At 33.4% G+C, this 14870-nt stretch overlaps 1 protein-coding gene across 1 annotated transcript; it reads right to left on the reverse strand.

The window, feature by feature from the left end:
* Window positions 1-5389: 5389 nt before the first annotated feature.
* jmjd8 (jumonji domain containing 8) lies at window positions 5390-14870 on the reverse strand. Its single transcript, XM_030140856.1, has 9 exons — window positions 14573-14870; window positions 12894-12989; window positions 12760-12808; window positions 10341-10437; window positions 9433-9501; window positions 9239-9358; window positions 8147-8214; window positions 6108-6242; window positions 5390-5888 (listed from the first exon to the last, which is right to left on the reverse strand). Exons 1-9 carry the CDS (start codon window positions 14671-14673, stop codon window positions 5808-5810), a joined length of 816 nt encoding a protein of 271 aa, XP_029996716.1. The 5' UTR covers window positions 14674-14870; the 3' UTR covers window positions 5390-5807.

The raw sequence follows: 14870 nt of genomic DNA on the forward strand, positions 1-14870 counted from the left end.
TATTCTGCCTCAGTTTATTATTTATACATGTTTATTATAATATACAGATACAGTGGATCTAAAATACATAAAACATTTAAGAACAGACTGAATATTGGTACATTAATGCTACGTTCAAGGCCGGTTTTAGAGCCTGTAAATCACGACTTCAAACCATGATTCACGACTTTGTAGCGTTTCAGGCAAGTCACGCCAAACTGCCTGAGCGCAAGGAATTGTGGGAGTTAGATGTAAACAAATCGACATAGCGGACCGTACATCATGTTATGTTCATTTATAGTCATTTCTATCCTAGAGGTGTTTGTTTTTGGATTATTTGAAGGAAACAGGAGTAAAAACGGCGCATAAGGGAAGAGAAGCTGTTCTACCTTTAATGTTATTTGTATATTTGGATTGGTAGTTGGTTTTAATTTATTTAATTTATTATTTATTAGTTATTTAATTTATAGGGCGGCTGTGGCTCAGTTGGTAGAGCGGGTCGTCCAATGACCAAAGGGTCGGCAGTTCGAGTCCTGGCGCCGACTGTCCACATGTTGAAGTGGCCTTGGGCAAGACACTGAACCCTAAATTGCTCCCAGCAGGGCCAGGCAGCGCCCTGCATGGCATTTTGTAATTGTAAAGCGCTTTGGGCACCATGAAGGTGTAGAAAATGCACTATATAAGTTCAGTCCATTTACCATTCTTGTACTAACAAGAGAGCAGTTGCGGATAAATAATGTTAGAGTAATACCTTGTTTTAATAAATTGCAGCTGTGGATACAGATGTAGTTTAACTCCACCAGAGTGTGAATGTGTGAATGAATGAATAATGGATCCATACTGTAAAGTGCTTTGAGTGCCTAGAAAAGAGCAATAGAAATCTAATCCATCATCATTATTATTATTATTATTATTATTATTATTATAAACACTGCATCCATGGGGAGACTCCATAGTTGTTTGATGGGTTACGTGAAGTCAGAGCGCGGAACTGGGAGAACATGGATCTAGTACGAGTTCAGGGGTTTGACTGACGTTCCAGTGGAGAACGTTGGAAAAACAGGAGTTACAGGTGCACTGGAATGCAGCGTTAGTCTGATTTATACAAAGAAAGTTCATGTCGTCATATCTAATCCTACTGAAAGTAGGTGTTTTGGGGGATTTTTTAAAAAAAGTCTTTATATTTGTTTTTCAGATTTTATGAACATGAAAAATAGAAAGAGTGATGAATGACAAAACAAAGAAAAACAAAAAGAAAATCCACCTTAAACTAACAATGAGCACTGCCGTGAATTCAAAAAGTGAAATAAGAGAGAAAATAAATAAATAAATGGATGAATGAATAAATACATACATACATAAATGAATGAATGAACGAATGAATGAATTGAAAAATGAATGAATGGAAAAGTGAATGAATGAATAAATAAATGAATAAATAAAAAGGAATGAGTGAATAATTGAATGAATGAATTAATAAATAAATACATGAATAAATGAAAAAAATGAATGAATGAAAAAATGAAAAAAAAATGAATGAACAAATAAATGAAAACATGAATGAATAAAAAAATGGAGAAAAAAAAAGAATGAAAAATAAATAAAAATAAAAGGTGGGAAGAAAACAACAAATACGTAAATGTACAAAATAAACATCACTTTGACAGATAAATGAGTGGCACTTATGAAACACATGAAAAGACAATCAGCCAGTATTTTTTGTGTTGTTTTTTTTTTTTCTTTTTCTTTTGTGTGTGTTTTTTATGGAATAAATCTCCAAACAGCTGTAATTGTGTGTTCTTAGTGCAGGTTTAGATCAGGTGTATTTGTGTGTCGCCCTCTGCTGGTCAGTGGTAGAAGGACAGACATCAGCTGAAACATGGACATGGAGCTGATGCAAAATGACTATTATTCTTTTCCGGATCAATATGTGAAATACCTCAGGTTTTCATAGGTACAGTGTTATATTATCATATTCTGAACATCAGAGCCTTTATTTCCTGTATTTTAGTTAATATTGATCAGTTCATGATGAAAATGTCTTAGAGTTTACGTTTTTCCAGTATTCTGTATTTTCAGGTTGTTCACATTTTATTGTTAAAGGATAGCTTGTAAATATAAAAAGTTTCATCGCGTAATTTCACTTTTTTCACATTAAATCAAGGAGAAAACAGAGTTGTCATTAGTTTTTGGTTTTTATGCTATTACACTGTTTCCCATGAAGTTGGAATAAAATGTTTTTCCTTCTTCCTATGAAATGATAGATATTGATCATGTGATTTATTGATTTTAAAGTGTAACTGGACTCAGTGTGTGATTATTAACCCTTAAAGACCCAAAGGTACACCTTTAACCCTTAAAGACCCAAAGGTACACCTTTAACCCTTAAGGACCCAAACGTCTGCCTTTAACCTAAACCATCTACTGATCTAAACTGTTTAATACCTGTTGATCCATTAATCATTTCAATACATGTCAATAATTGGTGTAAAATACAGTTTTATCTCAATTATTCATAGAATAAAATGTACAAAAACTTGTAAAATGAGAATAAAATAAGCAAAATACTTGAAAAATAAGGGAAAAAATGAACCAAAAAAACCTTCCTTTAATGAACATCTACATGATCAGTGAATTAAATATAGAAGAATACAGGATTTACATTAAAAAATGTAAAATACAGAGGATAATATTAAAATAAAAAGAGATAAATATAGAAAAAAAAAAAAAAACTCTTTTGGGAAGTGCTCTAAAAGTATCTCTGGGTCTTTATGGGTTAAAAAGGTCAAAGGTCATTAAATAAAGAGTCTGTGATTAAAAACCACTTTATTCCAACTTTATTAGCAACGGTGTGTTTTTACTTTGGATCACATGGTTCTGTTCATGGAACCTGGACTTCAATGACATCATCACAGTGGACGTCCGGGGCTGGTTTGGGTCCACGGTCGTACGTTGGCCACGCCCCCGTCTTAGACTTTAGCACTTTATGAACCTCAAACGATGCTGCATTAACGAGCTGCTTCATTTTAAATTGTCCAGGACTCTTTCCTGCACACATTGAATCCAACAAGAACATCGGATCTATGCAAACGTTTGGAACCCGTGGATTCAACACCAACGCCGACACGGAATGGTTCATCAGATTCACCTGAAAGAGCCTGAACTTTCACTTCATCCAGAGTCTGGACGGAAAAAAAACATTGAAGGTCCAGGATGTGTCCGAACCACGAAGGGTTTTCATCTGATTTACTTTAATTCAATAAATGATTTCAAAGTTTATGTCTCTAACTGCTTATTTATTTATAAGTATTAGTACCACAGTGTAGAAATACTGTAATGTATAAAGTAAAAGTACACAAATACTGCATCAGAATACACAAATATAAATAGTCTTTATCACTTTAATTATTGATCCATTTAACATTAATAATATATGAATCTGTCAAAAGTAACTTCCTAAAGGTACACGTTTAATATACATGTTTTTAAACTTATTTCATTATTATTATAAACATGTAAATACTTGCATTCCATCGGCTCAGATTCAGTTCCTACATTCTTTAAATAAAATGAAGTTATTACGATGTTCATTTTATTAGATATGATTTATTGTAAAACCAATTTTTTCTATTAAACAGGTTCTTGACGACACATATAGATGCTGGTTTTATTATTTGCATTTGTTTATTTTTTTTTGTTGTAAATTAGTGTAAATCTGGTGTTTGATGTGGTTTTTGCAGGTGTGTGTCTCTTTAAATGAGTCCGTTTGGCGGTGGGCGGGACTTCCAGGTCTGAACCCAAACATCTGTTGCTGCACATGCTCACAAAGTAATTTTACAGGCATTTGTTGTTGATGAAACTTAAAGTTAGCATCCCCGGGATGTTTGACAATGGTTTGGTTTCTCTTTATTTTTGATGTTTTGGTTAATTTTCAGGTTCATTGGATGTTTCCTCGTGGATGGGCAGACTGTCTTTGATAATCAGCTGATTTAATGAATCATCGTCTGTTTATCGACTTATGACAGAAGAACGTCTGTTCATGTTTAAGTATTTGTATCATTGCACATTTTATTACAAATCACTGAGTCTGTTTACACTGACGATAAAACTACCATCAGTATGTGATGTCTGGAGTTCTCAGATTATTATTGATCATGTAAACAGGATCATCTACAGCAGTAATCTGATTACAGTCAATCAGATGAACACACCTGGGTTTGTCCCAATCCTCCATGTCTTCATACATGTTTACAGCTTCATCTGAATATGTGGAAAAACTATTAAATCATAAAAAAAACAGAACATAGACGACAAGAACAGAAGTGGGATTCTATGTCACTATGTACGAAAGAAATAAACCCAATAATGAACTGGATTCATTCAGATTTATTGTTTTTTTCACAGATGCTCTGTTGTTTTCAGCTGTTTTTGTGCAGATGTTTTTTATTTTCTGCAAACGGAGTCAAACTGATGGATCCAACAGCTGTTAGAATGAGAGAAAAGAAACGTTCATGTGTTTATTTCCTGTTTATCATCATCAGGATGTGATGGATGATTCAAAAATGTTCATTAAAAACTGTTTCCAGTGACTCGGCGTCATAATTGAACTTCACAGAAGACACCGTTTTCTCACCAGTTTCACTGGATCGGTTCCTATTATTTCTTCCTGAAATTGTAGCTTTTTTTTTTTTTTTTAACCAAACTGATGTTATTTTCAGGTGTAAAACACAGATGTTCAACATGTGATGTAGATTCCAGGGTTTTTCCTACTTTTCTAAGGTGTTGAAATGAGTAAAAGTGGACAAAATTATGAAAAATAAATACAACAATTCACTAAATGAACAAAACAAATAAGAAAGTTACCAAAAAATAGCATAAATAATCAAGGAAATTAACAAAAGTGAACAAAATTAATCAAGAAAAACAATAATGAACGAAGGATTAAGAAAAATGAGCACAAAGCAAAAGACATTTATGGAAATTATTCATTCATTTTCTGAACCCGCTTTATCCTCACTAGGGTCACGGGGGTCGCTTGGAGCCTATCCCAGCTACATAGGGGCGAAGGCGGGGTACACCCTGGACAAGTCGCCAGTTCATCACAGGGCTGAACATATAGAGACAAACAACACTCTCACATTCACACCTATGGACAATTTAGATTAACCAATTAACCTATCAGTGCATGTCTTTGGATTGTGGGAGGAAGCCGGAGTACCCGGAAAGAACCCACGCAGACACGGGGAGAACATGCAAACTCCACACAGAAAGGTCCCACCCCCCGTCGACTGGTGTTGGAATCGAACCCAGGACCTTCTTGCTGTGAGGCACAAGTGCTAACCACTGCACCACCGTGTCACCCTTATGGAAATTAATTTAAAAAAAAAAACAACAAAAAAAAAACATTATGGAAATTAATTTTTAAAAAAAAGAGCCAAACAACCAATAAAATTAGAAAAAATTAAAATAATCAAGAAAATGAATAAAACTGAAAAAGAAAATCTGGAAAATAGACAAATATTTAAATTTGCTCCTTTTCAGTTGATGTTAAATTCTTCACCTCTTCATGATCAGTAAATGAAATAAATACGTTATAATCTGAAATAATCTTCATCGTTTTGTCTTTAAACGTTGTAGGAAACATCGAAGTATAATTTTCTAAATAAAATTTTAAAACTCCCTGAGATTCTGTTGATTCAAGTTAATTCAAACACTTTCAGAAATAAAACAAATGCAAAACTGGAAAATCCTGTGGTCCTTCAAGTGTTCGTGGTCTTTGAAGGTTCAGTGGGGAAGGGGGGGGGGGGGGGGGGGGGGGGGGTGTCAATTCACCCCAGGAAGGTGGAGATGAAGACGCTGGTGTCCAGGTTGAGGGTGGCGTGCCACCATCGGTCTGGAAAATACAGGATCTGGAAAACGAAAACCACATCCACCTTTTTTTCATTATTTTGTCTTAGTTAATTTTGTTTTGTATTTTCTCTTTTTTTAATTTCACTTTAGTACACTTTTTGCCTTTTTTTTCCCCACATTCTTTCTTATTTTCTAGGTTTTTTTCTCGTCTGTTCAGTTCATGACCTCGTTGATGCGTTTGTGGATGAACTCATGGTTAAATGTCGGTGTTGCCGTACCTCTCCAGGTCGGATGGTGCACTCCAGCGGCGCCTCCTCCAGGGGCAGGTAGGGGTAGGTGTTCATCACCCAGGACAGGGTAGTGTGGTTGGGGTGGAAGTGAGGCTCTTTGTGCGGTGGGTAGAGGAACCAGCGCTGTGGACCAGAGAAACCACACCACTGTCAACACAGGTTCAGCTACGGGTCCTCAGGTTTTTACACGTTTAGAGTTTTTATGTTCAGATTTTTTTTTTTAAACTTGCATGTTTATAAGCTTGTGTTGCCTTTGAGGGTGAATTTAACATCTGTCCAGTTACTGCAGATGAAAAATAAGCATTAGTTTAACTCTGGTGCATTTACAGCTATGAGAATTAAAGTAAAATGTCCCTTTAAATAAACCAATAAAACAGAATTAAACAGAATTAAACAGAATAAAACAGAATTAAACAGAATAAAACTGAATTAAACTGAATAAAACAGAATTAAACTGAATAAAACTGAATAAAACAGAATTAAACTGAATAAAACTGAATAAAACTGAATTAAACTGAATAAAACTGAATTAAACAGAATAAAACTGAATTAAACAGAATAAAACTGAATTAAACAGAATTAAAGAGAATAAAACTGAATAAAACTGAACTAAACTGAATAAAACTGAACTAAACTGAATAAAACAGAATTAAACTGAATAAAACAGAATTAAACTGAATAAAACATGTTCAGATTCTGTCATGTCCCATGTTGAGACCCTCTGACAGATGTTAAAGTGAATAATCACAAACAGGATAATTAGTCCAATATTCACTGTCATTATCCGTGTGAACAGGTTAGGACAGATGGGGTTCAAATCTAGTCAAGGGGGGGTCAAACATATGGCCCGGGGGCCAAAACCAGATGCCAAAGGGTCCAATCTGGGCCCTGGGAGGGATTTATGAAATGAACAAATTAAACTGAAGACATTAAAGATCAACGATGTTAAAATCATTTTAATTCTAGTTCTACAAAACACACCAATGTGATCAGAACCTACAAATGAAGTCAACTCCAAATGTTATTAGACCCCGCCCACCCCAGAGGGCAGGGGTATAAGAGATGAAAACATTTTCATTATGTAATTTTACTTTTTTTTTTTTTAAACACTAAAACATCTCTATGTATTGATTTGACATTATTTATAGTTTATTCTGTTCTTATTTTCCTGGTTCTGATCCACTTTAGATCCTATTGGTCTGAATGTGGAACCTGAACTAACATGAGTTTAACACACCTGATCTACAGTATATTCATAAGTTTCAATCCAATCCATTTTTATACATAAAGCACAAATTTAAACAAACACAAATGTTTCTAAAGTACTGTACAGTAAAATAAATGCAATAAAAACATAATAAAAAGATAAAATCCCAAATTTTCACTGAAAGATATTGTAAAGTTTTTCTATTCAATTTGGTAGCCCTTTATAGATTACTTTAATATAAAGTAAGTAGGCAGACCCCCCCCCCCCCCCCCCCTTTTTTTTTGTTTAATGTGTGTGTGTGTGTGTGTGTGTGTGTGTGTACATGTGAGTGCAGGTGTAGTGTTCTTGTTCTGACATCACATATATTGGAAACTGTATATGATGACTTTTTTTATATTGTCATTGTTCTAATTTCACTAAAAAGAGTAAAAAAAAAAAAAAAAAAAAGATAAAATCCTAGTTAAAAATACAATGAAATATAATAAATAAATAGACGGTCCACCCCAGATAAAATATCCATGCACATAAAATCAACATCCTAGTTTCAGTTTATATTACATATTATTATATGTTATATTAGTTTATCTTATACCAAATGTACGTAAACGTAGTCAGTGATTTAAATGAAGACACATCAGTTCCATCAATGAATCATTTCTTCTGCTGAAATAATAATAATCTGTCATTGGTTGGGGTAAGGGATTAATCCTTCAGTCGTTTCGTGATTGTTTGCGTCTTAAATTTTGCGTTTTCATGTCAGAGTCATTGAAACGCCATCGTCTTCTGGTCTGTGGGCGTAGACGTGACATGTTCGACCCACCTTCCTGCCATAGATGACCTCTGAGTATCCGGGTCCGTGCCAGTGAAACGGAACTCCAGTACCAGGACCTGAGGACGTAAACAACAACAACAACGCACCGAATAAGCCAATGAGGAGACGGAAGGTCACATGACATCACACCGCGATCAGGACGACAACAGCACACTGACTTCTGAGGGAGAGTCCATGATTTTAATATTTAATTCACGGTTCAGACAGAAGGACCCACGCACCACCGACATATTTAGGCATGACAGCGTGTTACGAATAACAAAAATGAACAAAATGATTAAAAACGTGATGAAAAAAATGTAACAAAAAAATCAAAGAAAGAACAAAAATAAAATTGACAAAAGTGAAGAAAATAATCAAGAAAATGAGCAAAAATGAAAAAAAAAAAAAATGACGAAAATGAGCAAAAATGAAGAAACCAATCAAGAAAATGAGCAAAAAGGAAGACATTAATCAAGAAAATAGCAAAAATGAAGAAAATAATCAAGAAAATGACCAAAAATTAAGGAAATAATCAAAAAATGAGCAAAAATTTAAAAAAAAGAAAATGAGCAAAAATGAAGAAACTAATCAAGAAAATGAGCAAAAAGGAAGAAAATAATCAAGAAAATGAGCAAAAATGAAAAAAGAATCAAGAAAATGAACAAAAATGAAGAAAATAATCAAAAAATGAGCAAAAATTAAAAAAAAAAATCAAGAAAATGAGCAAAAATGAGGAAAATAATCAAAAAATGAGCAATTTTTAAAAAAAAAAAAAAAATCAAGAAAATGAGCAAAAATGGATAAAATAATCAAAAAATGAGCAAAAATTAAAAAAAAAAAAAAAAAAAATCAAGAAAATGGGCAAAAATGAAGAAAATAATCAAGAAAATGAGCAAAAATGAAGAAACTAATCAAGAAAATGAGCAAAAATGAAAAAAAAAAAAAATCAAGAAAATGAGCAAAGATGAAGAAATTTCAAAGATAATACTCAAATGATTCATTCAGAATTAGAGGAAATAAATCTTTTTTTTTTCCAGCGTTGACGCACAATGAAAAGACGTTTTTGAAAACCCTGATGGTTGACCTTTGACCTCTGACCTGCGATGCCGAAGCTGTAGGCGCCGCTGGTCTGAGGCAGGATGTATGGCGGCGGCTCGTACTGGTCGAACAGCCCCTCCCACTCCGTGAAGTTATTGTCTCCGAAGAAGTAAAGAGTGTCTAGAAAACACGGAGACCGGATTAAAGCACGGATCAGGACTGAACCCACAGGACGCCACAGAGGCTCCACCCACCGTTTCCAAGGGCGTCGACGGACTGAGGACGCAGGAAAACGTCCACGTACGTTCGGAAAGAGACGTCGACTGAAACAGAAGAAATGAGACGGTTTAGAGGCATTCAGGTTCATTCAGACCGAAACAAACGAAAACAGTCAAAGAAGAACAGATGAACCCAGAAAGAAGAACAAATACTGGGTTTTCTGTTTGGTTTAGTGTAAAAAAAAAAAAAAAAAAGTCAAATTACATGTAAATATTTACATTTACAAACTAACCTTAAACAAAAACATGTGAATAATCTGAACAAATTTGAACAGCCAGAAAAATAAGAGGAATTTTAATAATATTCAGCCTCAGTTTATCATTTATACATGTTCATTCTAACGTCCAGATCACATCTACAAATACACAGAACATTTAATAACAGACAGAATATTGGTCCAATTAAACTGATTTATGTTCAGATAGTTCAGGTTATTTATATGAGACACAAGGATATGGAAACGTTTCATAATCTAATTTAACTCTTTTACTACTTAAACCAAAGATACAGTAGTCATTATTTATAGGTTATTAAATGACTACACTGTCACCCATGAAGTTGTAATTAAATATTTTAGGCTCAAAGGTGATTAAATAGAAGAAACAGGAATGTGTCTGAACTCTAAATTATTCCAATTTTACAAACATCTGTGTATTGTCACTGATGAGTCAGCCGTATGTTCCACGACCTGGTAAAAATAATCAAGAAAAGGAGCAAAATGTAGAAAATAAATCAAGAAAAGGAGCATAAATGGAAAAAAAAAAAAAAAAATCAAGAAAAGGAGCAAAAACCAAGAAAATAATCAAGAAAATGAACAAAAACGAAAAAAATAATCAAGAAAATGAGCAATGTCAATGGTCACGTGACGCCGTTGAACGCTCACCTTTCTTGTAGGAGTGTGTGTTGGCGGTGCTGAGTCTGACGGTCCGGTCGCCGTAGTCCTGAAGTAAACTGGACCTGGAACAGGACGACCGGAACCGCTGGAAGAACAGAACAGGAACCATCAAACAAACAAAAGAACAGGAACCATCAAATAATAAATGAAAGATTAACCAGAACAAATGAACAAAATAATCAAGAAAATCAACAAAAATGAACAAAATAATTAAGAAAATCAACAAAAATGAACGAAACAATCAAGAAAATCAACAAAAGTTAACAAAATAACCAAGAAATTCAACAAAACTTAGTGAAATAATCAAGAAAATCAACACAAATTAACAAAATATTCAAGAAAATCAACAAAAATTAACAAAATATTCAAGAAATTCAACGAAAATTAACAAAATAATCAAGAAAATCAACACAAATTAACTGACATATTCAAGAAAATCAACACAAATTAACAAAATAATCAAGAAAATCAACAAAAATGAACAAAATAATCAAGAAAAATTAACAAAAATAATCACCAGTCAACAGAAATTAACAAAATCATCAAGAAAAAAAGCAAAAGTGAACAAACTAGAAAGAAATGAAAATGAGCAAAGACACTTAATAAAATATTGAACTGAGCAGATGAAACCACCTCATAAACAAACTGATGTTCATCCAGAATCGTACCTCTGATCTCTAAAACTCTTACAGGTGAGTCTGTGGACGGATCGATGTGGAATATGTGGAATAAACCTCTGAACTGAATCTCCGCTGAAATCTGGCTCCATCATGTCACTGATGTAAACTCAGAAATGCCCATTTCTTCTAAACTGCTGCTCTTCAGATCCATTTATTTTCTTTTATGTGTCTGTTGAATTTCTTTTGTTCTACTCCATAAATGTCATTGTCTGTTCTGTATCCAATGGATCAGTCATTAAGGAATATGACATGATTTTTTCATCAAGTATATAAACAATATTTAGCTTTTATTCTTACAGATCATATTGAAAGAGAAATTGAGGTTCTCAGGAAAATCGCCGCTTATCAATCAATCGTTAATCAATCGATAAGGTCAACCAACTAATGATTAACGGATTAATCGATAATTTGCATCCCTACTTCTGTTCCAAATAAAAACAACTTTTCCTATTGTTTAGACATTTTTCCTGCTCTGTTGCTGTAAAAAAAAAAATTCAATAAAAAATAACTTTGAAAAAAAAAAAGCTTCAAACTAATAAAAATAAGTCAGTCATAACATTAAATATGACGAACCTTGCACAACACTTCAAACACATCCGTTGCGTAAATTATTTGCGTCACATAGCCAAACACGAGGGATGGTTTCCAAACTTTATAATTTTATTTCTGATCCATGTGTTCAGCTGCCTGTAGAAAGTGTATGGGAAAGGGATGTTTCCTCTGAAGGAGAGGAAGACATTCGCTGGGAAACAGTGTGGAAGAACTTGCACGACACATCCAAAAACCCTGACCATCAGTTAATACATTTCAAGTTTATACATAGGATGTATTTAACTCCCAGGAAACATCACGCTATGAAAATTATTCCATCTCCTATGTGTGACTTATGTACGCTAGATACTGTAGGATCATTTATACATATGTACTGGGAATGTCCTGAAGTGTATGATTTTTGGAAGCAAATTTCTGTTACTTTGAGTGACATGCTAAAGATTAATATCCCTTTATCACCATTTTTACTTCTGCTTAATGATGACTCTACCTTACAACTTTCTCTTCAGCAAAAGCGTATATTATGGGCTGCTCTCACTGCAGCCAAGAAAATGCTGGCATTGAGATGGCAACCACCTCATACTTTATCACAGCAACAATGGATAAATTATTTTCCAGATATAGTTATGATGGAGAGGTCAGTGGCCCGGATGCATGCAGCCAGTCGAAAAACGCTGAGTATGTGGGATGGTGTTTATTTTTTGGTTAAAGGAAGAGTGCAATCATAACTGTCTATGACTTCCCCGATCCCTATTCTGTTTATATCTGTAAATTATACTCTTTCATCGCTATACATGTATTTGTCTTTATTTATCTTTATTAGTTGGTTTTTGTATTCTGAGATCCAGACTGGGTTGGTATGGGGGTCGCCACTGGTTCTGTGGGGGGGGGTTGTTATACTTTGTGTGTCACAGAATCTTGTATTATAAAATGTGAATTTCTTTTTCTTTTGTATTGTACTTCTGTGATGCACAATGAAAACAAATAAAAAATTGATCAAAAAAAAAAAAAAAAAAATATGACGAACCTTGTGCTTTGAATGGTATGAAAACACACAGTAATGAGCGAAAAAAAAAAAAAAAAAAACAGATACGTGAGATAATTAATAAAGAATCAAACAAACAATTACTAAAACAAGTAAAAATGAATAAAATAATAAAGAGAACAGGTGTTACCGTGTTGTTGGTCAGTCCTCTGAGGATCACCGGGCGCTGAAACGCAAACCTGCCGGCGTTAAACATTCAGGCTTGAATTCAATACATCTGATCAGTGATAATAATACCATCAGATCTAATCAATACGTCCAAACCTTTCCATGAAGAGCTGATACGACAGCGAGGAACCATCCAACACGTCGATGTTACAGTGACCTTCATCACGTATCCTGACCTCTGACCCCGACGACCTGTGACATCAGGAAAGACCTTTGACCCCTTTATCGGATAAATATAAAGAAACAGAATGAACGACGAAGGCGAGCATTCATTTCATCCCTGGTCTGATGTTTATTTCACCAAATTAAAAAAAAAAAGTTTTATTTATGCATTATTTTGGTTTACTTTATTTTTTTATTTATTTATTTTTTTTATCATGCCATGGTTTTTTGTGGTTGTGGAAGTTGATTAGTGTGAATTAAGAACATGATCAAGCAAATTAATAAAATTAAATTTCAAAAAATTGACAAAAATTAAAGAATAATCAAGAAAATGACCAAGAGTGAATAAAATGATCAAAAATGTGAACAAAAATGAACAAAACAGTTTAAAAAAAATGAGTGAAAATGAACAAAACAATTAATAAAATGAGTGAAAATGGACAAAACAGTTAATAAAATGAGGGAAAATGGACAAAATAATTAATAAAATGAGTAAAAATGAACAAAACAATGAATGAGTGAAAATGAACAAAACAATGAATAAACTGAGTGAAAATGAACAAAACAGTTAATAAAATGAGTGAAAATGAACAAAATGGTTAATAAAATTAGTGAAAATGAACAAAACTGTTAATAAAATGAGTGAAAATGAACAAAATGGTTAATAAAATTAGTGAAAATGAACAAAACTGTTAATAAAATGAGGGAAAATGGACAAAATAATTAATAAAATGAGTAAAAATGAACAAAACAATGAATAAAATGAATAAAAATGAACAAAACAATGAATAAAATGAGTGAAAATGAACAAAACAATGAATAAACTGAGTGAAAATGAACAAAACAGTTAATAAAATTAGTGAAAATGAACAAAACTGTTAATAAAATGAGTGAAAATGGACACAACCGTTAATAAAATGAGCAAAAATGACCAAAACGATCAAGAACATGAACAAAAATATACAAAATAATTAAGAAAATGAAAAGAAATTTGAAAAATACTTAAAGTAAAAGGCAGCAAAGTGATTAAGAATATAAAGATACTGTTGTGAATTTTACAGACCTTTTTTTTTTATCCATTTACAGTTGGATCAAGTCTTCACTTCATATTAACTCATGTCACCATTAAGTATAAACCATGACAAGAAAATAAATCAGTTATTTTAATCAGGTGAAACAAACTAAGTAATAAAACTCTAAATAATTAATAACAGACATTTACATAAACGTCTGTTATTTTATTAAAAATATGAGGAAGTTAAATCCAACCTGTTTTAAATGTGATGAACCCTCTCATCCTGCAGGGGGCGATAAGTTCATTTTTATTCACTAATATTGTCACTTTTCCTATGTTTCGTTTAAGTTAAATCTTAAACCAGTTTTATCCGCTTTAATAATTGTCACCTGCGGTTTTTATGTTGTTTTCAGTGACTTAAATGAACGGTATTTTACTGGAATTTGATGGAATGTTCGGTTGGAAAGAAGAGGAGGATGAAGCCACGAAAACAATACGAGTTTTAACTCAACGTAATTAATTTCAAAGCCTGAAAATGTGCCGTTCAAACAGGTTTTACAATAAAGTCCGTGTTTTATTGACTCGTGTTGATACTCACCAGCCTCCGTCATCGAACACGAGCTCCTCTGAGTTTAACACAGCGACACATAAAATAATAAACTGAGCACAAGTTTGAAATAGATACTTAGAATATTCCATTTAAAATGTTCCAGCGACGACTTAAATCCAACCAGACTGTGGAGAAAATACGGACTTCTTCAGCGAAATAATCAAAAAGCCAAAGTAACGTGCCACTTCCTGGTTAAGAGCCAATCAGCGGCCACCACATGAACGTAGGACGTAAGATATGTTCATGTACCATGGGAAAAACGTAAACTGAACGAAAGACTATGTCT

The sequence above is a fragment of the Sphaeramia orbicularis genome, chromosome 8, assembly GCF_902148855.1.
Source record: "Sphaeramia orbicularis chromosome 8, fSphaOr1.1, whole genome shotgun sequence".
Classification (NCBI taxonomy): domain Eukaryota; kingdom Metazoa; phylum Chordata; class Actinopteri; order Kurtiformes; family Apogonidae; genus Sphaeramia; species Sphaeramia orbicularis.